The 26,598-nt window shown below is 34.0% G+C and overlaps 1 protein-coding gene across 1 annotated transcript in view; it reads left to right on the plus strand.

Moving 5' to 3' along the window:
- Positions 1-23,523, plus strand: part of LOC142328105 (calcyclin-binding protein) — a 38,498-nt gene extending 14,975 nt beyond the window's left edge. The window contains exons 4-6 of the mRNA XM_075371610.1: positions 5,947-6,056; positions 18,338-18,602; positions 23,451-23,523. Coding sequence (XP_075227725.1) covers positions 5,947-6,056; positions 18,338-18,576 — 349 coding nt within the window. The 3' untranslated portion in view covers positions 18,577-18,602; positions 23,451-23,523. The remainder of the gene's footprint in view (positions 1-5,946; positions 6,057-18,337; positions 18,603-23,450) is intronic.
- Positions 23,524-26,598: the final 3,075 nt, after the last annotated feature.

Consider the following 26,598-nt stretch of genomic DNA (forward strand, 5'->3'; position numbering starts at 1 on the left):
TTCATATTCAAAATATATATTAGTTACGTGAAAAGAAATATTTTTGCAAAAACTATACCTCCTAGGTGGTGGTGTTGAGGTATTTACTAAAAATAAATATACAAACAAACTTTCTTCTTATATATATGAAAGGCAATGTTCATATGTGTTTCTGGTATAGACTAAAAAACTACTGGATTGATTTACATGTGGGTTTTTGCAAAATGGTCTGCGTTATCCAGAGAAGGTGTAAAGCTATTAAAATCCTTGATCTGACCAGTAGAAAGAAAGTTAGGGGTATTTTGAACCGACTACTATGTTTACAAAGTTGATTGAATGAAATCTGATAGCTAGTCCTGTTTTAGACTACCAGGCTAGTCTACTGGTTAACTCATTATTGCAAATCATCAGCTGATTTTTAAGTTGAAAGTTCTAAGGTTCAAATCCTAGTAAAGGTAGTTATTTTTATACAGATCTGAATACTAGATCGTGGATACCGGTGTTCTTTGTTGGTTGGATTTCAATTAACCACACTTCTCAGGAGTGATTGACCTGACACTGTACAAGTCTACTCTTCATTCACATTCATACATATCATCCTCGTTCATCCTCTGACTTAATACCTTACAGTGCTTCCGGAGGCTAAGCAAAAAAAGAGAGGTAGTGCTGTTTTGACAATTGAATTTATTTACCTTCTAACTTTTATGGAGTGAAAGATTAAATTTTGTGAAGTTCCATAATGTTTTGTAATTTTCTTAATGTTCAATATTAATTGTGATGATTTTGCAGCCGTATCTCTTTTTGTTAAAAAGTTATTTTCCACAGACCACTATGTTTAGAGAGTGGTTTGAATTAAATTCGATAGGTAGTGCTGTTGTTTTGCCAATTGGATTTATTTACATTTTGATTTTTATAAAGTGAAAGGTTAAATTTTGTGAAGTTCCATAATGTTGTTTTTAATTTTTTATCAAACTTTCAATTTTATCTATCTATCTATATATATATATATATATACACACACACACACAGAGGGGTTAAAAAAAATGTACTCGCGTTTGTAATTAAATAATATCTAAACAAAAAGATTTACACTCACTAATCTAATGTGTAGTGTAGTGTAAGATATTAAATTTGTCATGGTAGTTGGAACTGGCAATTTATGCAGTGCATGCGCAAGTGGTTGGTGGTGGATTGAGCCAGTCATATTAGCCAGTGCAGCAGAAGACAGTTGAGTAGCAACAATGGCTGAGGTTCGCTTATCGTTTGTTTAAGGTTGTACTGAAGTGGAGCTGGAAGTACGAGAACATTCACGAGGTACAACAGCAGTGGTAGAGAGAGTTTGGAACACCGCCACCAACACGTTGAACAATTGCCCACATTCACAATAAATTTGAAGCCGATGGAACCGTTAAAGATGTGAACTAGGAAAAATCTGGTCGACCATGAACAGCTACAAGCACGCAAAAATTGGATGAGCCAGTCAAGTGTAAGACCTATTCTGAAGAGTGCAAAGTAGAACATGTACATTCTAAGACTGCTACACATGATGAATGAGGACGACCATATTGAAGGATAGAATACTGTGAATGGTTTCAGGACGTGGTTGGCAAGGATGAGGAATTTGCAGGGAAGTTTGTGTGGACTGACAAGGCGCAATTCAGACTTAACGGTACTGTGAACCACCACAATTGTGTCTACTGGGCTCCTGAAAATCCTCACATTCATGTGGACAGGGCAGTTAATCTACCAGGGGTTGTTGTATGGTGTGGTCTATCAGTGCATGGTTTGATTGGTCTCTTTTTCTTTGAGGATACCATAACTGGTGAGGTATATCTTGATATGCTTCAGACAAGGATTTTGCCTGCCATCCAAAACCTGTATGGTGATAAACTTTTTTACGTGCAACAAGATGGACCCTTGCTTCACTACCATTGAGATATCAGGTTGTACTTCGATAAAACTCTACCCGGACAGTGGGTGGTCAAAGAGATGTTGTTGTGTACTCACTTGGTTTTCTGATTTGACACCTTTGGGGGACTGCCAAGAATGATGTGCATCGACAAAAATCAGCAGCACTCAATGAACTACGTGAAAAAATCATAGTCATGTGCTGCCATTATGCCAGATATACTAACAGCCGTAGTTTGGTGTGCAGTTCAGCATCATGGGTGTTGTGTAGAAGCTGCTGCTGGTGATCATTTCGAACAACCCATAACCATAACCCTCTCAGTGCCAAAAATTATCACACAAAGTCACATTTGTCACAAGATGTGGACTAGCAAATAGTGATTACATTTTTTTTAGCCCCTCTGCATATATATATATATATATATATATATATATATATATATATATATATTTTATAGTTTCAAATTTATATATATATTATTGAAAATAATCTTTTAAGATTTATATTATTTCTCTGTATTATTAAATTATATTTTAATTCTTTAAATAAACCACCTAGTACAGAATATTAGATAAGACATATCTTTCCTTAATTTTTCATGAAAGTACTTTCATTGGATTCTGCATCCTCAGTCATGATTGAAATAATTTTATTATTGCATAATAAAAATATTAAAATATGGCAATTTTGTGTTAATTTACATTTATAGTCATGATAATAATAAATTAATTGACCACTAATGCACTTAAATTTAATTTAATTGATAATAAAATTAACATTACTATGAACGTTGTTGTAGATTCTGAATAAATTCCTACCGATAAGGAACAGTTGCATAATATTGTATAATACAATACCAAAAAATTAAAAGTACAAGATTTACTAATAAACCATATATCAATAAACAAATAATTTACCAATTAAGAGATAAATTAAATACAAACAATTTTTTAATAGTAAAATAGATTGATTTATCTGATTATGCAGTCAAATAAAACAAGTACACTGGTTATCATGACAGTTGAAAAATATAACATAATGAAACAATGCATTATTAATAATAAATTGAGAAAATTAATGATCCAACCAACAAATTTCAAAAATAACAAAGTTGGATAAAAAAATTCAGATCAATTTTTTATTATAATTTAAAATACCATTCTAGAATGCTATCCTTTAGAGCTGATTGTCCCTAAATTAACTGGACTACCCAAAATTCATAAATTAAACAAACATTCAAATGTGACCTGTAATCAATTTTAAATCTTTCCCCTGTTATATCCAACTTAATAGATAAAATTCTTAGGAATAAAATTAATTTAATATAAAAAAATGGTTACAAATAGTAATTAAATTAAATAGCTATTATGTGAATAAAGGCACTAGAATTGTTAGTTAAGACAACTAATGTGTATCTTAGCATACCTATAGACCATATCATAAAAATAAATTTAAAAGTAACCAAGAAGATACAAAAATTATCAAAGATATCATCACTGTTATAAGAAATACAAGTCAACAAAACTATTTTGAATTTGATAACAAATTTTATACTGAACCAAATAGCTTATCTATGGGATTTCCGCAATCACAATTATGTCAGAAATATATTTACAGAATTTTGAGAGTACTTTTTATTTGGCATCACATACACATAAATATTTATTATGACACTGTATGTTGATGATATTCTCATATATGTAACTTGGTAATAAAAAGTGATGATTATCTATAATATTAAACAAATTAAATCCTTATAATGAAAATTTAAAATTCACTTTAGAAATAGTTAATAATAGATTGTTAAATTATTATTTAATGTCAATATCGAAATAAACAAGGGCAACCAGATTAATATGCAATTTTCATAATTTTAGTATTTTTATTTTTTAAATTTTTATTGTGCAATATTGGAATTATTTCAAACATGACTGAAGATGCAGGTTCCCATAAAAGTTACTTTAACAAAACAATTAAGGTCTTATCTCAATATTCTTCAGTAATAGGGAGTTTATTAAATAGAATTTAATATATATATATATATGTGCTGAGTATCTTGAGAACCTTTATTGGAAATTGCAGAGCAGTGCACAAAAAACAAAGAAGTAATCATTGGATGGATCCTGATATTTAGAAAATATCTTAAAGATTAATAGTTGTTTTAATAATCAGTGGCATACTGCCATATGTTTCAAAATGAATATTGTGGCTTTAAAGTTGTGTAGTATTAATAAGTTTTACTTACATTGACAAATTATATATGAAATGAAAGAGCAACTCAAACAGTTTTCCTAAAAGTGTTCAATGTGCGCACCATTCGTCACATGGCACAATGTCCAGCTGATAGGAGAGTTCATCCCATACTTTAATCTAATCAGCAAGTTTGGAGTAATTTATGCAATGGCTGCTTCAATCCTGTGTCTCAAGTCTGGTTGGTTAGCTGGTAACAGTAGCACATACACTTTATCCTTTAAAATCACCAAAGAAAAGAATCACTTGGGATCAGATCGAGTAAATATGGAGGCCACAGCAAACAAGCCCTGTCATCCTGGCAACTGCGGTCGGGAAGACTTTCATTCAACCAGTCAGCTTTATGCCAGCAAGGAGACGCACTATCTTGTCAAATAAAGTTCTTTGGTTTGTATTGCAGTTGAGGAAAGAGCTATAGTTGTAGCATATCAAGATAATTCATTTCCGACGCATTGTTTCTGTGAAAAAGAATAATCCATTAACTTGCACTTGGGATATAGCACAAAAAATTCAATTTTGGGGAGTCTCGTTCACACTGCAATGTTTTGTGAGGATTTTCTGATCCCCAGATGCACACATTATGAATATTTACTTACAAATGAGGTAATTACAGATTCACACTTTGTAAACTGCAAAACATAGAATGCTTTCTGTTTGGCATATTCTGATGTAACATACTTCCTCTTGTCACATTTTTTGATCTCTTCTTTTTTTCAAATCTCTGTCCTTAAACCCGAATTTTAAGTCTTGGAAAGAGCAAAACATCACAGGGAACCCCATTTTTGATGGGAAAGTTGCTGCTGAAGACATTCATTTCCATATTTTGCCTAGAATTTCTCAATAAGTTGTGGTGCACAGCTGCAGTGTTGTAATGATGAATTTCCCAATCTCCATTAATCAAAGCTGTGGTCTCTTGTATTAAATAGCATTTCTTAGCCAATGAAAAACAGTTATGGTAGCACTCTTTATTGCCAGTATATCGTTGAGGAGCATACTTGTAAACAATCAATCATGCTTCATAATAAAAAAAAGAATATCAGTATGAACTTCAGGATCACCTGGCTTTCATTTGTTGCAGAGAATTTGGCATAGGTCATAGCTGTAGACCCGTGTTTTATTTCATCTCTGGTTATTATTTTTTTTCATAAAATCAAGATCACTATTCAGCATGTGCTGTAAACTTGCAATCAATTTTCTTTTTGTCCTTGAGCGAGAAGTTTTGAGACATATTTTGCTTCTATGCACCGCATACCTAGATTTCTATTAAAATCAGTTGCTTAGAGCCAAATGAAATTTCTACTTCACCTTCAAACTCTAATTGTTATTTGATGATTACTCGTCATTTTGACTCCCCTGTAGGGAAAGAGACCAGCCTTGTAAATCCCGGTCGCCACATCACCCCTTCACTGACAGCTATTTCAATTTTCCTTATTGTCTCTACGTATGTGTCGCCAAGTTTATGACAAAATTTAACCCAGATTTTTTGCTCAATCTGTTCAGTCATTTTGAACAGCAACCAAAACATAAGGACAAGGACTACTCACATGTTTTATTTTCACAGCTACTGAACAGTGACTGGTTACAATGGTACCAAAACAATGACTCATATACAGTCAATTTGAGTCAAGGTCACATTCAAAGATGATCTTCTTTCCACGCTACGCTACAAATGGTTACCAAAGTAAAATATAAGGTCAGATATTTTTTAATCGCATCTTGTATGTATATATATGTTTTAGTTATAAAATAAATATAAATGCACATTAGCCAGTATTTTTTTAAATGAATAATTATGTATTTTGTTTTAGTTCTGTTGAAATGGTTGCTAAAGAATTAGAGAATCGGAATTACATATTTACTATGAAAAATCTTCTAGAAAATATTGATGTAGCCAACAGTAAATGGAAGGTTAAGAAAGGTTAGTATTTATTATTAAATAAATAAAAATTGACCAATATATAAATTTATCTTCTGCTTGTTTACATAATATCTGCTACTGTATCAATACATATGGTTTTTTAAATAAAATATCAGGAGTTATATCATTAAAGATAGTTTTTTTTTAAATTTGTATTAGCTTTCTTTTTATTTGAGGTATGTTCAAAAAGTAAATTTACATGTCTGTAGCTCCGAGGAAACTTTTTGTTAAAATTGGCACTCCTGTATGAAAGGGAGATCCAAGTGAAGAGAACAAGCCTTGATTGGTTACATTCGAATCATGTCTTAATATGAACTCAGCAATTCCTGATCCTGCTAAGTGCAAGCTGATATATCTCATCTGATATATGACTATCGGTAAAAATGAAAAGCCAACCAACATCCATCATGAAATTGTTTCTTTTTACAGCAATGTGATATTGGATAAAGTAACAAAATGAGGTTTTTTGAGGGGGGCGGTGCAAAAATCACTTTTGTATTATCATCACCCGGACTAAACATACAACAAAAGATATTAATAAATTAGAAAACGCAAACATAAAAATTATAAAATTTAAATAAACATAAATAAAATATAGCAGGATCCGAGAGGAGTGTAGGGCTCCATTCATGCATAACAGAAAGATTAGAGAACTAACATAAAATCATAACAATTATAAGAAAAATAGCTGCATTGAAAACTGTTCCAACACCAATACAAAATATATACTAGAGTAAAACAAAAATAAAATCAAAAACGATTGTTTGTTTCACATTGCAAAAACAATTTTAAATTCAATGTAGAATACTAATATGTCGTAGAAATAACACCCGATCTAAAACTTTGTTATCATTACCCAGGATTTGGTGAAGTTTCTGGGTAATTTAAATTTATGATGTAAGACTGCATAACATACACAATCCAAAAGGATGTGGCACACAGGCAAGCGGCAGTAGCATCGTACACTTAGTGGTGTGTTTCTGCCGACATCAGGTAGCTCTGGTATGTCCTAATTGCAATTGACAAAGGACCACTTCCTCTCAGCAAATTTTTCTGCATGAAGAGTTCCTTGGCAACACAGTATCCGTGATGCATCATTTATTATCCACTGCATCAATCTAGTCTTGCGACTTTTTAACCCACCGGGATGGTCTAGTAGTATATGCGTCTTCCCAAATCAGCAAATTTGGAAGTCAAGAGTTCCAGCGTTCAAGTCCTAGGAAAGGCAGTTACTTTTATCTGGATTTTAATACTAGATTGTGGACACTGTGTTCTTTGGCGGTTGGGTTTCAGTTAACCACACATCTCGAATGGTCAAACTGAGACTGTACAAGACTACACTTCATTTGTACTTCTGCATATCATCCTCTGAAATAATACCTGGACGGTAATTCCTTGAGGCTAAGTGGGAAAAAGAAAGAAAGTTTTCCCACTTTGCGTTAAGAGTTCTTTTTACATAATTCATCAGGTTGAAGTAGTATCAAAACTAGTAAGATGACTGGTGAAGGTCAGTTGACAACATGCGTCTTTAACAGCAAAATCTGCATGTTCATTATATGGAATTCCCAGTGGCTAGGGATTCAGAAGAAACTTAATTGTTGTAATAATTCAACTGTCGCATTGTAGATTAGCATATGATTTCAGTGATGATAGGATGTTGCAAGATGACCTTCTAAAGAATGTCTCCCTTGTATTCAAATTGTTCATGAGTTAGGAAACCTTCTGGTCACAATTGTAGATCTTATGACACCCGCATACAATTGTGCGTGGTACTTGTTACTCGGTAGAATTGGTTTTTAGTTATTCTAATATCTAGGTGTCAGTTTTTGATTGTTGTGTTCATATGTGTTTGTTTAGGTTATATTTTCATTTTTGGTTGCATTTTGTAGGTTGGATTGATGTTATCTTTTGTTGTTAAACGTCTGTTTTGGTTCAGAGGTGTAGGTGTTTTGCTACTCAGTAATGTTCATGCTTTGAGTTTACACATTGGTTTTTTGACATTGTTATGTGTTGTTTATTGTGTGATTTTTAATATAGTTGTTTTTGTTTAGATTTTTAGGTTAGGTTATGTTTTTGTTTTTGGTTGTTATTTTTAGGCTGGATTGATGTTAAATATATGTTTTGGTTTGGAGGTGCTGGTGTTTTGTCACCACAGTAATGTTGCTGTTTTTTAGTTTTCACATTGTATTTATAGTCTATTTTGTATCGCATGTTTGTCTTGTTTTCTTATTGTATTATTTTCAGTATAGATTGTTTTTGTTTGTATTACTTTTTGTTGCTTAGTTGAGGTGTTATACGCCGGTATTGTACTGAGTTTACTTGCCTGTTAGGGTTGTAGTTGGAGTTTCAGCTCGGTTACATGGTCCCGTTTGGGACCTGTTAGATTTGTTGGTTACAAGTTCTGGGATAAGCGTTTTACACCGATGTAAGTGTTGCTTGTGGCATTTGCATCGGTGGCATCTTGACAGCTGCCAGACTAGGAGATGTCTTGAGGCCTTTGAAGATGACCTCTGGTAAAGCCTCTAAGGGCTGTGTATGGAGGAGGTGACGTGATGTGACAGTCAGTCCTGTCACATGGCTAGTGTTTTCCCTCAGGGTCAAAATGTCTAAAATTTAATCTTCTAAACTTGAACTACACTATGTGGGTCACTAAAAATAAGGATATCAAGGTAATTGATATTAAAGCCTTATTGATACTGTACAGTTCAGCTGTAAAGACACTTGTAATGTTAGGTAGACCGAATATGAAGGTTCTGTCGGTCAATAACAGCAAATGCTCATCCAACAGTATCATTCTGTCTTGATCCAGTTGTGTCTACTACTGTGTCTGGGTTTGTCTTGGAGAGAAATAAGTAAAACATTTGCTGAAAGACAAAAGGAGTTGTTGATTTTTATTGCATATGGTAAGTTCAAAATTAAAATTTATGGGGTTAATTCTTCACAAAGGATATGAACAGGGATAAGTTGGAAAAAATAGGTGTGTCTAAATTTAAGAGGTGAAGTCAATGCTGGGTATTAGCACCCACAGTTGCTGTATAATGTGGATGGTCCTGATACCTTTGTAAATAAGAATTCACAAGGACTTTGTTAAAGACCGGGTGATTTGATTGTCCTTCAAACCAGGCAGATTAAGATGCTAAGCTGGTCCCATTTATTCCAAAGCGATAGCAAACCACAGTCAATCAGTATGCTTGTGAAAGGGCTTGATCTGTTACAAGATGAAGGAAAGTATGATGTACAGCATCCAGCATATTAAGCATGGTATGGCGCGCTGAAGAGTAGGTGAACAACCGTAATCTAAATGAGAACAAACTAAGGAATTATATAAACACAACACGTAATCGATTGGTTTGGGATTAGTGTTGCTAAGGACTCGCAGTATATCTAGAAGTTTGGAACATTTAGTTTTTAATTGTTTGATGTGTTTGACCCGCATAAGGTGGCTGTCAAAAAATAAACATAAAAATTTAATCTCAGGAGAGATAGTAATTAGCCCACCGTTGAGAAAGATTTGTGGAATAAAGGGCCCCACAGGTGAGAAAAGATTACACATTTTGTTTTTTCAAGAGAAAAGATGAAGCTTATAATTTTGGACCAAACTGGATAGCAAACAAGGTGGCATATAATACATTTCCTTGAGCCCACTATTCTCCAAAGTGATGCTACTCGACAAAGAATCTCCAATGCGAACACAGAAAGTTCAGTTATTTAAGGAACCCCTAATAAAGGCAAGCATATTGCCTTTGACTCCCCATTCTTTAAGGGTGTTTAGAATACCATGATGCCAGGCTTTCTCATACACCTCCTGATATCAAAGAAGATAGCAATGAGTCCTAACGGAGCAGGAAAGTGTTTTGAATAGTTGTTCCCAGCGACACTAAATGTCAGTGGAAGATCATCCTTGGTGGAAACCACAATGTTTTAGAGATAAAAGGCCATGACTCTTTAAGTACTGTGTAAGCCTGCATTCACCATTCTCTCCATCACTTTGCATAAAACAGTTGTCAAGAGCAGTAGCCTAAGGGGCATGCTTTGTGTTTATCAGATTTAAGCACTGGTACAACAATGGCTTCTAACCAGACAGGTAGAAAGACTTGTGCAGAGAACAATCATTATATATATATATATAATAAGTGTTGTAGTGTCGAATTGGGAAGGTGTGAAAGCACACTGAGATGAATGTTGTCAGGTCCAGGAGAGATGTCACGTAAATGTTTTAGTCCATTTGACAAGTCATTGAATGCAAATAGATCATTTTATTCATCGACCGAATCGCTAACGTTTAATGACACAATTTCCAATTGCATCTTGTACCTCTGAAATTCATTAGTGTATGAGAAATTGAAAAGGCACTGAACAGAAGCAATCTGCCAAGTTAGTTATGACTGCAGAAGATGAAGTAAGAAGTTCTCCTTTGTGAATAAGTCTGAGAATAGATAGTTTCTGTGAATTGCATGAAGCTCATTCCAGACAGTAGATATAGTAGCGCGTAAGATGCTGTCTATGTAACTCTTGCAAGAATTTCTCATAGCATCTATAAATATATAATGACATTCTGCTATAGCCTTACAATACAAATTCAGATATTCTTTTGTAGGTCTGCAGTTAAATTTATGCAGCCTGCTGTCGTTTCCTAATTGTATATTTGCAATCATCATTCCACCAGGGAATGGTGGGATGTCTTGGATTTCCTGATTTTTGTGAAACGTATCTATTAGCATTCTCAAGTACCAAGGAGCTAAACGGGGTAAATTGATCTAGGGTGTCATCACTATTATCAAACTGCAATGGGAAGGCTTTATAGTAACCATTCCAATTTGCCCTTTCAACAATCCATCTCTGTGTTCACCACGCCCTCGGTGCCAAAAACAATAATAATTGGTTTATGGTAGCTGCTGTATTAGTCATCACAAACAGATCAATTAAGACAAGGGAGTAAACTTGATGAGCATAAGGAGAGGTCGATGTTGGACAAAGTACCAGTCGATGACATGATCATGCATGATCATTTAGCAGGCAAAGGTCAAAGTCATGTCTCATTCTGTTTATGATATTTCCTCAAGGGGAACCGAGTGTTGACTCCCATGAAATATGGTTGGCATTAAGTCTCCTACTATTAACAACAGAGATGGAATTTGGACAAGGAAATTTTGTTTATCTAGTGCGTTGAACTTGAATTCAGTGAGAGATATAGATTGCAGATTTGCAATTTGAAAGGGACAGAGATTTTTATGGCAACTGCAGGGATGTGGATAACTAGTGGTATCCTTGTAGCTGATACCCAGACATGCTTGAAGGTAGCTACCCCGTCACTGTCTCTTCTGTGTACGAGACAGTCGTTCTCTCATAGAAATAGTCCCTTAGTGTTATTGCATCTTGTTACAGTAGGTGTGTTTCTTGGAAGCATATCGTGCGCATGCATCAATTCTCTAAAATACCCTCAGAACAGGACCAAAGACCTCGAACGTTGCATTAGATAATGTTCATATATGAAGGTGAATATATATATATAGAAAGCTATAGAATTGCAAATATATATAAAATTAGTTATAGGTGATTTGGTTTTTTTTTAGAGGTTTTAATTTTAATAACCCTGATGCCTTGGAATTGGGTGGTTCCTTAACCATATCCTCTTTTGTACGAGATGATAGTGGGGAGATTTTAAAAAGTTGTTAGTCGCAGACAACAACCCAGAAGAGGTGTTTGTGTGGGGTTCCTTAACAGGGAGCTTATTGGATAGCTTTCTTTCTTTTTCCTGTTTAGCCTCCGGTAACTACCGTTTTAGATAATACTTCAGAGGATGAATGAGAATGATATGTATGAGTGTGAATGAAGTGTAGTCTTGTACATTCTCAGTTCGACCATACCTGAGATGTGTGGTTAATTGAAACCCAACCACCAAAGAACACCGGTATCCACAATCTAGTATTCAAGTCCGTGTAAAAATAGCTGGCTTTAGTAGGACTTGAACGCTGGAACTCTCGACTTCCAAATCAGCTGATTTGGGAAGACGCGTTCACAACTAGACCAACCCGGTGGGTTTATTGGATAGCTTACCGCCAGCTATATTCACTCCTGCTCATAAAGGCAAAACTTTAGAGACAGGAGCTTTTGGAGCTGCAAGTATTATACTAATGTTGGTTTTACTGGCTGTGACTATTGACTTCTTGTTCATCTTAGCTCCTAAATAGTGGTTGTGAGTGAAGCACCTTAGATCAGATAAAAGCCGAATAAGTTTTTTTAACTCTCTGCAGGATCTGCACTATTGATTACCTGTATTTACAGGGATTTGTCTTCATAAACCAGTGGCAAATGAGATGCCTGGCTTAACGAGGTTATGATAGTTCAACGATTCTTACTGTCTTCATGCGGCCGAAAAAGATAGCTTCTGCTCAAAAATTCTGTTGTACAATTTTTAGAATTTCCTTCTCTGTAAAAGTTGGACAATCTCAGGAGCGAGTTGAATGTTATCCACTGCAGTTTGCACATTTTTCTTCTTTTTGGCATTTTGTGTCATTGTGACCTTTAGCACATTGAACACGTCTTTCAGTTTTTGAGCAAGATGTAGTGTGGCCATACTCTTGTTGATTTGAAACATAACCGTGAGTTAGGGATGAAAGGTCGTACACGAAGCGAAAGGTTACCTACTTTTACTTTCTCTGGTGGTATGGGAAGGTTGGATGTTAATATAAGAGAAGGTGTAGGTTCTTCCATTCCACTCTGGCATTTCATTATTCACTTCACCTCTACAACACCTTGGCGACGAAGATCATCTGCTATTTCAGTAATGTTAATCTCAAGAAGTCCTGGCAAAATATTACTCCTTGTATTTAAGGTTTTGTGACATGCCGTATTTATGTTTATACCGCCCATGTTGGTGAGATGTAAGAGAGATCGACTTTGTTCATTATTAAATGTTTCAATTAGTATTGATCCATCTCTTAATTTCTTGATGTTCTTCAGTGAGCCACTTTATCCTGTTACCACTTTGTTGATCATGAAAGGCGAGACCTTGTGATTGTTTCACGTAACTACAAATCTGATACTTTTAAACTATGGACAGCGTGTGTCACAGTTTACATTATCTTCCACGTTATTGTTATCCTAGTTAGAAAACGCAGATCAAGGACTTTTCTCAAGACTATTTTTGGTGGTTTTTTAGATGTACCACCAACCATCATAGTGTTTTCTTGTGGATTACTAATTTTGGTTCCACGAGTACCAGGGAAATCTCTGCAGAGCCCACGTGTGTAGAGGCTAGAGCTAAATACAACTGGGTTCACTCAGGTACCCAGAGGATATCATTCAAGACTCACTACGTAGAGTCATCCACCCATCAGCACAATAGTTTCTACCTTTGTTTACAGTTATGTTTCATAACATGTCGCAACACCACACTGTGTAACTGTAAGAAGAAACAATTGTAGGATATTGTTTTGTAGTTGTGAAAAGGTATATGTTGTAATTTGTGTATTGTTCTTGATGTAGTTTATTTGTTTTTTTTTTTGTCTTCAGTCATTTGACTGGTTTGATGCAGCTCTCCAAGATTCCCTATCTAGTGCTAGTCGTTTCATTTCAGTATACCCTCTACATCCTACATCCCTAACAATTTGTTTTACATATTCCAAACGTGGCCTGCCTACACAATTTTTCCCTTCTACCTGTCCTTCCAAAATTAAAGCGACTATTCCAGGATGCCTTAGTATGTGGCCTATAAGTCTGTCTCTTCTTTTAAGTATATTTTTCCAAATGCTTCTTTCTTCATCTATTTGCCGCAATACCTCCTCATTTGTCACTTTATCCACCCATCTGATTTTTAACATTCTCCTATAGCACCACATTTCAAAAGCTTCTAACCTTTTCTTCTCAGATACTCCGATTGTCCAAGTTTCACTTCCATATAAAGCGACATTCCAAACATACACTTTCAAAAATCTTTTCCTGACATTTAAATGAATTTTTGATGTAAACAACTTATATTTCTTACTGAAGGCTCGTTTAGCTTGTGCTATTCAGCATTTTATATCGCTCCTGCTTCGTCCATCTTTAGTAATTCTACTTCCCAAATAACAAAATTCTTCTACCTCCATAATCTTTTCTCCTCCTATTTTCACATTCAGTGGTCCATCTTTGTTATTTCTACTACTTTTCATTACTTTTGTTTTGTTCTTGTTTATTTTCATGCGATAGTTCTTGCGTAGGACTTCATCTATGCCGTTCATTGTTTCTTCTAAATCCTTTTTATTCTCGGCTAGAATTACTATATCATCAGCAAATCGTAGCATCTTTATCTTTTCACCTTGTACTGTTACTCCGAATCTAAATTGTTCTTTAACATCATTAACTGCTAGTTCCATGTAAAGATTAAAAAGTAACGGAGATAGGGAACATCCTTGTCGGACTCCCTTTCTTATTACGGCTTCTTTCTTATGTTCTTCAATTGCTACTGTTGCTGTTTGGTTCCTGTACATGTTAGCAATTGTTCTTCTATCTCTGTATTTGAACCCTAATTTTTTTAAAATGCTGAACATTTTATTCCAGTCTACGTTATCGAATGCCTTTTCTAGGTCTATAAACGCCAAGTATGTTGGTTTGTTTTTCTTTAATCTTCCTTCTACTATTAATCTGAGGCCTAAAATTGCTTCCCTTGTCCCTATACTTTTCCTGAAACCAAATTGGTCTTCTCCTAACACTTCCTCCACTCTCCTCTCAATTCTTCTGTATAGAATTCTAGTTAAGATTTTTGATGCATGACTAGTTAAACTAATTGTTCTGTATTCTTCACATTTATCTGCCCCTGATTTCTTTGGTATCATTACTATAACACTTTTTTTGAAGTCTGACGGAAATTCCCCTTTTTCATAAATATTACACACCAGTTTGTATAATCTATCAATCGCCTCCTCCCCTGCACTGCGCAGTAATTCTACAGGTATTCCGTCTATTCCAGGAGCCTTTCTGCCATTTAAATCTTTTAATGCTCTCTTAAATTCAGATCTCAGTATTGTTTCTCCCATTTCATCCTCCTCAACTTCCTCTTCTTCCTCTATAAAACCATTTTCTAATTCATTTCCGCCGTATAACTCTTCAATATATTCCACCCATCTATCGACTTTACCTTTCGTATTATATATAGGTGTACCATCTTTGTTTAACACATTATTAGATTTTAATTTATGTACCCCAAAATTTTCCTTAACTTTCCTGTATGCTCCGTCTATTTTACCAATGTTCATTTCTCTTTCCACTTCTGAACACTTTTCTTTAATCCACTCTTCTTTCGCCAGTTTGCACTTCCTGTTTATAGCATTTCTTAATTGCCGATAGTTCCTTTTACTTTCTTCATCACTAGCATTCTTATATTTTCTACGTTCATCCATCAGCTGCAATATATCGTCTGAAACCCAAGGTTTTCTACCGGTTCTCTTTATTCCGCCTAAGTTTGCTTCTGCTGATTTAAGAATTTCCTTTTTAACATTCTCCCATTCTTCTTCTACATTTTCTACCTTATCTTTTTTACTCAGACCTCTTGCGATGTCCTCCTCAAAAATCTTCTTTACCTCCTCTTCCTCAAGCTTCTCTAAATTCCACCGATTCATCTGACACCTTTTCTTCAGGTTTTTAAACCCCAATCTACATTTCATTATCACCAAATTATGGTCGCTATCAATGTCTGCTCCAGGGTAAGTTTTGCAGTCCACGAGTTGATTTCTAAATCTTTGCTTAACCATGACATAATCTATCTGATACCTTGCAGTATCGCCTGGCTTTTTCCAAGTGTATATTCTTCTATTATGATTTTTAAATTGGGTGTTGGCAATTACTAAATTATACTTCGTGCAAAACTCTATAAGTCGGTCCCCTCTTTCATTCCTTTTGCCCAGCCCGTATTCACCCACTATATTTCCTTCCTTGCCTTTTCCAATGCTTGCATTCCAATCTCCAACTATTATTAAATTTTCATCTCCTTTTACGTGTTTAATTGCTTCATCAATCTCTTCGTATACACTTTCTATCTCATCATCATCATGGGCGCTTGTAGGCATATAGACGTTAACAATCGTTGTCGGTTTAGGTTTTGAATTTATCCTTATTACAATGACTCTATCGCTATGCGTCTTGAAATACTCCACTCTCCTCCCTATTTTCTTGTTCATCACGAAACCTACTCCTGCCTGCCCATTATTTGATGCTGAGTTAATTACTCTAAAGTCACCCGACCAAAAGTCGCCTTCCTCTTCCCACCGAACCTCACTAATTCCTACTATATCCACGTTTACTCTATCCATTTCCCTTTTTAAATTCTCTAGCCTACCAACCTTTTTTAAGCTTCTAACATTCCACGCTCCGACTCGTAGAATGTTATTTTTTACTTTTCTGGTGACCCCTTCCTTAGTAGTCCCCACCCGGAGATCCGAACGGGGGACTACTTTACCTCCGGAATATTTTACCAAGGAAGGCGCCTCCATTATTGCTTTTGAAAATGCAGAGAGCCACATTTTCTTGGAAAAAAAAACAGCTGTAGTTTTCCATTGCTTTCAGCTGCGCAGTACTCAGAGGACTGAGTGATGTTGATATGGCCGTTTAAGTCATTGTGACTCACGCCCCTAACAACTACTGAAAGAGCTGCTGCCCTCTTTCAGGAATCATTCCTTAGTCTGGCTCTCAACAGATACCTCTCCGATATGGTTGCACCTTCGGTCCAGCTACTCTGTATCCCTGAGCACTCAAGCCCCCTCACCAACGGCAAGGTCTCATGATTCATAGAGGAGGAGTTTATTTGTATAGCGGATTAACTGTTCAGACTAGTGGACTAAACTGTTCAGCAGCTTGGAGTGTGATAGGAAGAATAACTACATAGGCTAGCACCGTGGGGATGCCAACCCCCCAAAGTCTTAAAGACTCCCCATCAGGGACAAAGTGATGTAGGCAGTTTAAAATGGTAGAACAAACATCATGATGAACAGAGGAGCAGAAGAGTGTCGATTGTGACAGATGAGTTTGTTGATAAACCTGAATGGCTGATTCTTGAAAATTTCCGTTGACTGTAAACAACTTTTATGAAATGTCTCCAGAAGTCGGTTGAACTGTACTGTATGAAATGGTTACCAATGGTTACTAACTGTTTAAATTTTCGATAACTGTGCTCGCGGTGGATACTGAAAATGTTAACAGAAGATTACAAAACAAATCGAGTTCTTTGTGCTTGGCAGTTCTACCATAATGAGCTCTTAAGGATGAAGAATTCATTGACTGTTATGGCTGGATGGCTCTGTACACACCAGAACCAAAAGGCAGCATACTAGTTCCTGTCAGCAAAAAAATTCAAAACAACAATCTGTGAAAAAAAATGACGGCGACATTTTTCTGAATCAAAAAGGAATTTTGGCTATTGATTTTTTGACTTCAGACAATACATAAATGTAGACAAATATTGCGAGACTCTCTGAAGCTTAGGGCAGCTGACAAAGGGAGTATGTCTGTTCAACAATAATGGTTAGCCTCCCACAATACACAAAATAGTTGAGCTCAACATTTTTGGTTGGGATATTCTGAACCATCCTGCTCATAGTCCATACCTGGTACCAGGTAACTTTTCTTTTCACCTTTTTGAAAGAGCATATAGTTGAAAACACTTTTCAACTGACGAAGAGTTGAAGAATGCGTTATGTGATTAATGAACAAAGGAGATGGCGACAGGGACTTGTAACAGAGGAATATGGATGTTGATACCCCAGCTGGAACTGAATTGTGGATATTTAGAAAAATAGTCATATTCTTGAATAGTAAGTTATAATAATTTCATTAATGCATATATATTTTTCGGTTTTTGTAAAATGTTGTAACCGTACTTTCCAAACATACCTCGTATATGCATGCTAGATAGTTAGTTACTTGAAGTTGTTTTGTTCACTATGAGGCAGCTTGTTATAAGATAGTGCCTTTTAATTTGTCCCCATCTGGTTAAGTATTCTTGAAACAGATACTTATAACCGATTTAACTATACCTTAAAGTTGGATCTTGCAGTATCACATAACTCAACTACTGGTATGGTAGTACTCTGCTAGTAACTCTAGTAATATTCTAATACACCATCTTTTTACAATATGATCTTTCTCTAAATAGTCTCTTCCTTTTTTCAGTTACATATTTATTGAAAAACTTTAATTGCATTAAAAAAAATTACATGTCATTTTTTATGTATTATTTTTTGTAAGCAGTTGTTTCACGTATGATTTATAAATGATCCACCATATTATATTTTAATAATCTTTTCTAGATATGGTGGTCATATTCTTAGCAAAAGCTCAGAATAATAAATGGACATATTTAACTACAGTTGAAAAGAAAGCAAAAGAACCAAAATCCTCACTTCCCAAGATGGATCCAAATGAAGATCCCACAACTGGTTTAATGGATTTAATGAAAAAAATGTATGAGGAAGGTGATGATGATATGAAACGTACAATAGCACAATCCTGGACAGAAAGTGCAAATAAATCAAAAATGGGTTGGTGAACAATATATAAGTAAAATTTGTGAATGTAAGTAATTTTAATAAACCTTTAATTATTTAAAATACTATTTTTTCTAAAATTTAATTATTTAAAAATTTATTTTTAAAAGTTTTGTTAGAAAAGAAAATTAAATTTTCAAAGTAGTTTGTTCAGCAGATTGTAGAAAATTATAATTACTGTCTTCCATACAATAAATAATACAGCTGGACATCTGTTATGCAATTGTTAATCTGCCATCTGCTTATGCCATTGTAAGTTGAAAGGATTTTGTTATTTTTAAACATGTGTGTGCTGTATATTAAAATTTTATTATATTTCATTTATGCAATATTATTGATTACTATATTGTTAATTTATGGCAGTTCTAAACTAACTTTCACGACTCAAATTATAATCTATTTAACATTTGGAGTCCTTAGCTCTTCTAATATAGGTTGTATGGAGTATTTATTATTAAAAATTGAGTAAAAACAAACTTGAATGGTAAAAATAGTAAAGTATACTTACATAATCTATCTGTAGATATATATATTTAACATTATGTAGTTTTTATTGTTCTATGTCTTCATTGAGAGATAGTGTAAGAATTAGTGTTGTAGCTGTGTGTTTTAGCAACATTATTCTGATAAATATACAGTTTCATAATTTTAATTAATAATTAGAATTAGATGGAAAATAGGTTGTGAAGGAAAGAATTATTAATCGGTAGGAATCCCTACCGATTAATAATCTTGGTTGTCTTTAAAAACTACATAAGTTGTGTACAGCAGCTTATGTAATATAAGCATACAAAATAGTACTAATCTTGTATTTTATTATATAAATGTTATTGTGCACCCTATGAGTTTAGTTGTAATTTCAACATTTGTAAACTAAGGCCTGAAAGGCCCTCATTTTTAATAAAGAAGACATTAATAATCTTAAGGTGACCGCATCTTAAAACAATAATATATTTTATTTCTTCAGAATTAATGTAACCCCGGGTGTTTTATATTTCTGTAACCCTGTAATATCCAAAGGATTTCTTTACATATAAACAATTTTTTTTATTATTTACAAGGAAGGGATAGCTCAAGTGTAAAGCTTAATTACTCACAATTCACAAATATGTCGTGAAAATACATTTTATTTGCTATAAAAATTTTAATTTATTTTTCTATGTAGTCGCTATTTCTCCCAAAGGTAAATCAGTTTTCTCATTCCATGAATGAAGAGTGCTGATGACCACCTTTCCTTGATCATGACTCCACTATATCTTTCAGTTCATCATCTGTGGTGAAGTGAATACCCTTAATAACCCTCTTTATTTGTGGAAAGAAGTGAAGAGCACCAAATCTAGTGAGTATGAACGGTGTGAAATAGGTTAAAATTTCAACTTCACATGAACCTCAGCAGTTGAACACATTATTTGAGGCTGAGCATTATCACATCCTAAGGTGGTGTAATGTCTTCAGGCATCGCATAAAAATTATTATCAAGCCAGCTTTCAGGTAGTCAAGTCACATACATGTGTTAGAATCCCTGAAGAGTGTAAAGAAATTTTTTTGCAGATGGTTACAATTTGAATTTTTTCGATTATGGTGAATAACATTGTCCATATTCCATGTTCTGCCACTTTTCTTTAGGCCGTAATAATGCATTAAGTTTTGTCTTCTATCACATTGTTGAAAAAAAGGTCATCTCCCTCATCATAATAACAGTCCAGAAGTTGCTTACTATATTTCTTTTGTTTTTTGTTCTTTTCTGCGTGTTTGAAAAGATATAGCTCAGTTGTGCAATGTTTTCAACTTGTTCTTTCCATACACCTGTCTGGGGCGAGACAGCCCCATTATTGTTATTGTTATTGTTATATGATGTGACAAGTCATTTTGAATAATTCATCCTTTTGGTGCTTCTCATCAGTCGTAGAAACCAGTTGACCTCTGCAAGATTTATCCTCGGTAGTTGCTGTACCAGCTTCTGATGCTCAAAATTTTAGTGCCTACCTACTCATTGTATTTAAATCAACAGTTCCATCACCGAAAATTGGTTTTTAGATGTTGATGAATGTCTTTAATGTTCACTTGTTCTGCTGTTAAAAATTCAATCGCTGCTTCTTTTAGAAAAGTTGTCATAGCGGGAGTATCAACTGCATAACTAAGGCTATCGACAGGAAATAAAAAGAAGCATCAATCCAATTGTGAAACGTTAGTTGTAGGGAAATGAAACTACAAGATGAAGTTTTTCATTATTGTATAACTTGATTTTGACTTTTTCATTTATTGTAAAAAATTAGTGAAAGAAAGACCGTGTTATGAATATATGACTTTGTTAGTATGAACATGCGTGACAAGATTTGTTATAAAAATTTATATCTTTTTATTACAAGATGAACTTTTGAAGACTGTTGTAAAATTAATGTGCTGTTTCAGTAAAATAGAGTGCTATTACTATAACCCACCGGGTTGGTCTAGTGGTTAACGCATCTTCCCAAATCAGCTGATTTGGAAGTCGAGAGTTACAGCGTTCAAGTCCTAGTAAAGTCCTAGTTATTTTTACAAGGATTTGAATACTAGATCGTGGATACAGGTGTTCTTTGGTGGTTGGGTTTCAATTAACCACACATCTCAGGAACGGTCGAACTGAGAATGTACAAGAGTACACTTCATTTACACTCATACATATCATCCTCATTCATCCTCTGAAGAATTATCTAAACGGTAGTTACCGGAGGCTAAACAGGAAAAAGAAAAAAAGAGAGAAAGACTGCTATTACTATAATAATTTTTTAATGATGTATGACTGTAAACATAGTCTTCTGTCATTTAATTAACTTTTCCTAATCTATTTAAAGTAAAACCAAATTTTTGCTGTTTATTCCTGTTCAAGAATAAACTTACAATTTACTACTCTTAACAAAACAAAAACAATCATTCTTGAGTTCTTTGAACGCTGTTAGGATGAGCATTGTCATGCACAAAACAATTGTGGATGATAGCATACTATGACATTTGTTCTCAATGGCCTGCCTAATTTCTTCAAAGTTTCATAGTAGACTGCTGAAGTAATCGTCATACCACATTCTATAAAATCGACTAAAAAAACTCCCTTGGCATCCAAAAAAACTGTAGTCATGACCTTCCTCAACGAAAAGTTTAGTGGGCTTTCTTTGGCTCTTGCATGTAGAACTGGTATGGCCCCAGGCCATTGACTGTTGTTTCATTTTGGCATTCACATAGGCCACCCAGGTTTCATCCCCGGTTACAATTCTCTTCAAAAAAATTTCTTCTTCCGCATCGTAGAGTGAAAGGAAGTCAGGCCCAGCCCATTCATTTGGTTCAGTGGATCTGTGTGAGGAGTTTTGGAATCCACCGAGCACAGAACTTCCGGTAGCTTAATTTATCAGTGACAATCTCATATAAAACTGTATGAGAAATTTGTGGGAATTGTTTGGAAAGTCCAGAGATGGTGAATCTTTGATTTTCACACACTTTTTTATCAGTTTCACTGACAAGATCATTATCACTCGTATCAGGCTTACCACTCTTCTCTTTATCATAGATGTTTGTCCTTCCATTTTTTAAAAATCGGATCTGTTGCTGCACTACACTGTTACTCAAAATGTGTATTTGGGCCATACACAGTACACAACTGATGACGGATGTCTGTTGCCAAAATATTTTTTCCCCAAAGAAATCTTATGACAGCATGTGCCTCACTTATCGCGGGATTTTCTATTGCAATGCTCACATTTTTAGATTAAAACAAGTAAATGAGCTGAAGTATGCAGCTCACACTGACACAGTTGGAAGAGCACTGATTCAGTACACCAAAGCGTTAGTGGTAGCACCACTAACACTACTACAATAGTGCTATGCTACAATGGAGGTTACTTTCTGATTTGCCCTTGTATTATATATATTTTTTAAATTATCATTTCTAATAAACTAATTTTGTGAGCAACTTTTTAACTATTCTGTGCTAAATTTCTCTGGTATTCTTTATTTAAAATGAGTCAATTATAATGTTATTTTTCAATTTAAAACTAAACTTGCTGAAAGAGCATTTGTAAGTCAGTATTAGCAATTTAAGTTACATAAAGGAAAGTAATAGAAAGGTAAAAACTAGAATAAAGAAGCATTTGACTCTGTTTAAAAATAGAAGACCAGAGAGAAATAAGATGCAGCCCAGCGTATTGTTCAGAAACTCTCAGAAAAATAATTTATAAAAAAAAACAGTAATTTAAAAAAATTTATTTCTTGGGAAAGGTTTATCTATTCAAGCTTAAGGTTTATTACCCAAACTTAAGGGACTGATTCTGGATATCAAAATAAAAAAATTAATGAGGACAAATAACCTATTTCTTCTATTCATATCTCAGATTTTTGTGGATCAATTTTACAAATATTTTATCATTTTGTTCAATGTTAAACTCTTAAAAATGTTACCTAATAAAACACAATTTGATGAAATTAATGATTAAAAATCACCACCATTTTGGAATTTTCAAAGGTGAGATTTTCAAACATATTTGTTTTGTTGAAGATATAGATACATATACAGCAAATTTCATTAATGTATCTTGATCCATTCTTAAGATACAGATTTTTATTGAAAAAACAAGATGGCAGACAATGAAAATAAAGCAAGAAAAAGCATTTGTCCACAATTGTTTATTTTAATGTTCTGAATTAGTCCCTGTTTACTTATGAGGTAATCTTTTTTTCTGCATTATATTGGTGATTGTTTAACATTCAAAATGGCCGTCTCTTTTTAGATTTTTAACTGAAATTTTAATTTGTTTAATGTTATTTCAATATCAGTTTAACATAGCTACATTTACATATATTTTGATTATTATACTTTTTAAGACCAAAACCTTATTTATTTTTTCAGGTTTTTTTTCTGTGTTGGTTGTAATGAAGATAAAAACATTTTATTTATTATGGATTTCACAAAATAAAATAAATTAAAAATAAAGACTTCAATGTCGGTTAAATTAGTTCTTATATAATGTAGAATTAGTTCTTAATTGTTATATGTTCATAGTAATTAACAGTAGATTGTTCTATATACAGTGTTTCATCATTATGCTCTTGTACAAATGACTAAAAAATGTTTTAGGTTATATCAATACTGTTAAAAATCTGGTTACTTTTTTATTATTTTTTATTAATAGTACATGATAAATTTTGCCATTTTTTAATTAAGTTTATTCAGTAGATAAAATAGAATTAATAATTTTGTTAATGTTTTTTTGCTTCATTTATTTTGAATAAAGTGTTCTACAAATGTTTTTTTTTTATGATGAATATCTAGTTTTTTTTTATTTAAAAATAGTTCATATATTCATTACTCATTTGCTGTGTGATGAAACTCCCTTATAGTACTATTGTATGACAGATGTTAATAAACCACCATTTAGTGATATATATTAAGTGTTTCCCAAAACCCTATTCATACAGAATTCAACATGATTTTATACCGAAGAACATATACTGGAATATCCTATTAAATATGAATAAATTATGATCGATGATCTTGTACATGATATTTTATTAGAAATATTTACTTATTGATTACTTTTGTTAATTTTTGTCATTTATTTTTTTCTTTTGGTATTTGTAATCCACATTTTTAATATTGTACAAAGTATATGGCATTTTAAATGTTTAATATTTTTTGCATAAACTTGATAATTGTCGGGATTTTACCTGACCAACCCAGAGTTTTTTAACCTATCTGAAAATGAAGCTTAAATAAGGACTTATTGTCTTAATCTTTATAGAAAAGTAAAAGTTAAGAACACTGTTAACATGCTTCTTCCAAAGAAGAATGAAGCATTTAAATGCAGTGAATAGAGAATTTTCTGGTTAGGGCTTCTTTTTTTGTGGGATTGCTAAAGAAAATTTTTTATCCATACTTTTTAATGTTTCATAAGTTTTAAGATAAAGATAGGTTCTGTAATATTTTACACACTTTACATTTTGCAGAGAAACCTGAACCCAGCTGTTCCCATAAAACAAACATATAAATGCAGCCGGTAAATTGTCATATTTCACAGAACAATTGTCATACTGACTATACACTTTGTATAGACTAATGCATGTCCAGGAATGTCTTAACAGCCTTCTGAAGTTCTTCATTGGTGGTGAAGTGTTGTCCATCCAGCCATGCCTTCAATTCTCAAAAGAAGTGAAAATTGCTAGGTCTGGAGTATATGGTGGATGGTCGAAAACTTCCCGCTTGAATTGTTTGAGAAGGTCTTGCGTCACATTAGCATGATTCCCAGAGACAAAATAAAGGATGCTGCAACAAAACAAAAATCCAAACATCGTCGCAATATATAGCTCATCCAATTCCACCTGAGCTATATAAGCACCCTATGTGTTTAATTGTTCAAACTTAACCATCCAATGGATTGTGGTACTTATTGACAACTCTCAGATACAACCACAATCCCTATTATCTACAGAGTGCTTATGATCTTTTCGTAAACATTTACAATTGATACAAGTCAGGCCTTCTGACTTCTTTGGACAATCATCACTTTTATGCTCCTCAACACCACAACATAAACAGATTGCCAGCCGATCACAGAACTTAGCCCTTTGACTGAACTGACAACACTTAGAGCATTGTTATACATCAATGTATTCTTTTACTCTGCACGATGAAAAATCCAAGAATACTGGATCGCTCCAATTCTGATCCCACATTCAAGGAACATCCTTACCCCAAAGGGGAAGATCCCACCATGTGATTATTTTGGTCACCATGCCACCCCCTCTGTACCTAACCCTTATGAGCTTTACCAAAGGTCATCTTCTGAAGCCACAGACTGAATAACATCTCTTGATTAACAGCTTGGCCTCCATCAGGATGCCACCGATGTAAACGCCACAAATGACATTTCCATTGGTGTAAGAGTGCATTATTAATAAACATAAAACAAAACCAAAAACAAACTACTCAATCAGAACCGAGTAGAAATAAAATGCTTAAATTTTGAGTATAGCCTTACCAATGAAATAAAACTAACATCACAAGACCAAAACTACGGAGGCCTATCTTGGCAATAAGAAAACACCCAAGCGGTGGTCCCTAACCACCCAGGTAACTCAAACTCCCCATCCTACATGCCCTCTGCAACTTGCTGAAGAAAGTTTGTACAATTTACCATTCGGCCCAGCTTTTCCAGTTAACATTTAAATCTTGCATCATAACTGGTGATGAGAAATGGTTCTACAAGTTTTACATGCAAACAAGTCAACAGTCATCAGAGTGGAGGACAAAAGAGGAGCCAAAACCAAATTTATGGTTTGGTGCATCATGAATTCCAGAGGGACTGAATACTACTTGGAAGAACACTATTGGACAGAGGGAAGAGTACTATTTGGCCTTATTGAAGCATTTGCATAGAAAATCCATCAGATTTGTTGAAGAAAAATTGTGGATTTTACACGATAATGCACGATAGAATGACAATTGTGACCGAATTTAAGTCCAAAAACACAATAAATTCAATACAATCAATCATTATTCACCAGATTTGGCTCTGTGTGACTTCTGTCTGTTCCTGAAGCTAAAATTGCCACTTCAGGGTACTCGTTTTGACTCTATTAAAGCCATGAAGGAGCTGAAGTGCATACTGGTAAGCACCTACTATAAAAAGTGTTCAAAGACTGGAAAAAACATTGGCGTGTGTTTATTGTATCAAATAGGTTTCTACTTTGAAGGCGACAAAATATATATTTATGAATAGATAAAAATTGTGCGTTTTATTTAATAATTTCTGATACTTTTTTGACAATGCAGTATATCATAAAAAAATGAATTTTTTATATAGTTGCATTTTTTTTTTTAATTATAATATGTTTCAGTGGTTTTTTTGTAATTAATTTGTAACTTTTTCTTTTGCGATATGAATGTAATAAGTATACTTAAACTTATTGCTTGTATTAATATCGTAGGAATGAAAGAGTGGTTCTCATTGTGTAAAAATATATTTTATAAAATAAATATCCAAAATGCTCTTTCAAAA

The sequence above is a fragment of the Lycorma delicatula genome, chromosome 7, assembly GCF_047948215.1.
Source record: "Lycorma delicatula isolate Av1 chromosome 7, ASM4794821v1, whole genome shotgun sequence".
Classification (NCBI taxonomy): Eukaryota; Metazoa; Arthropoda; class Insecta; order Hemiptera; family Fulgoridae; genus Lycorma; species Lycorma delicatula.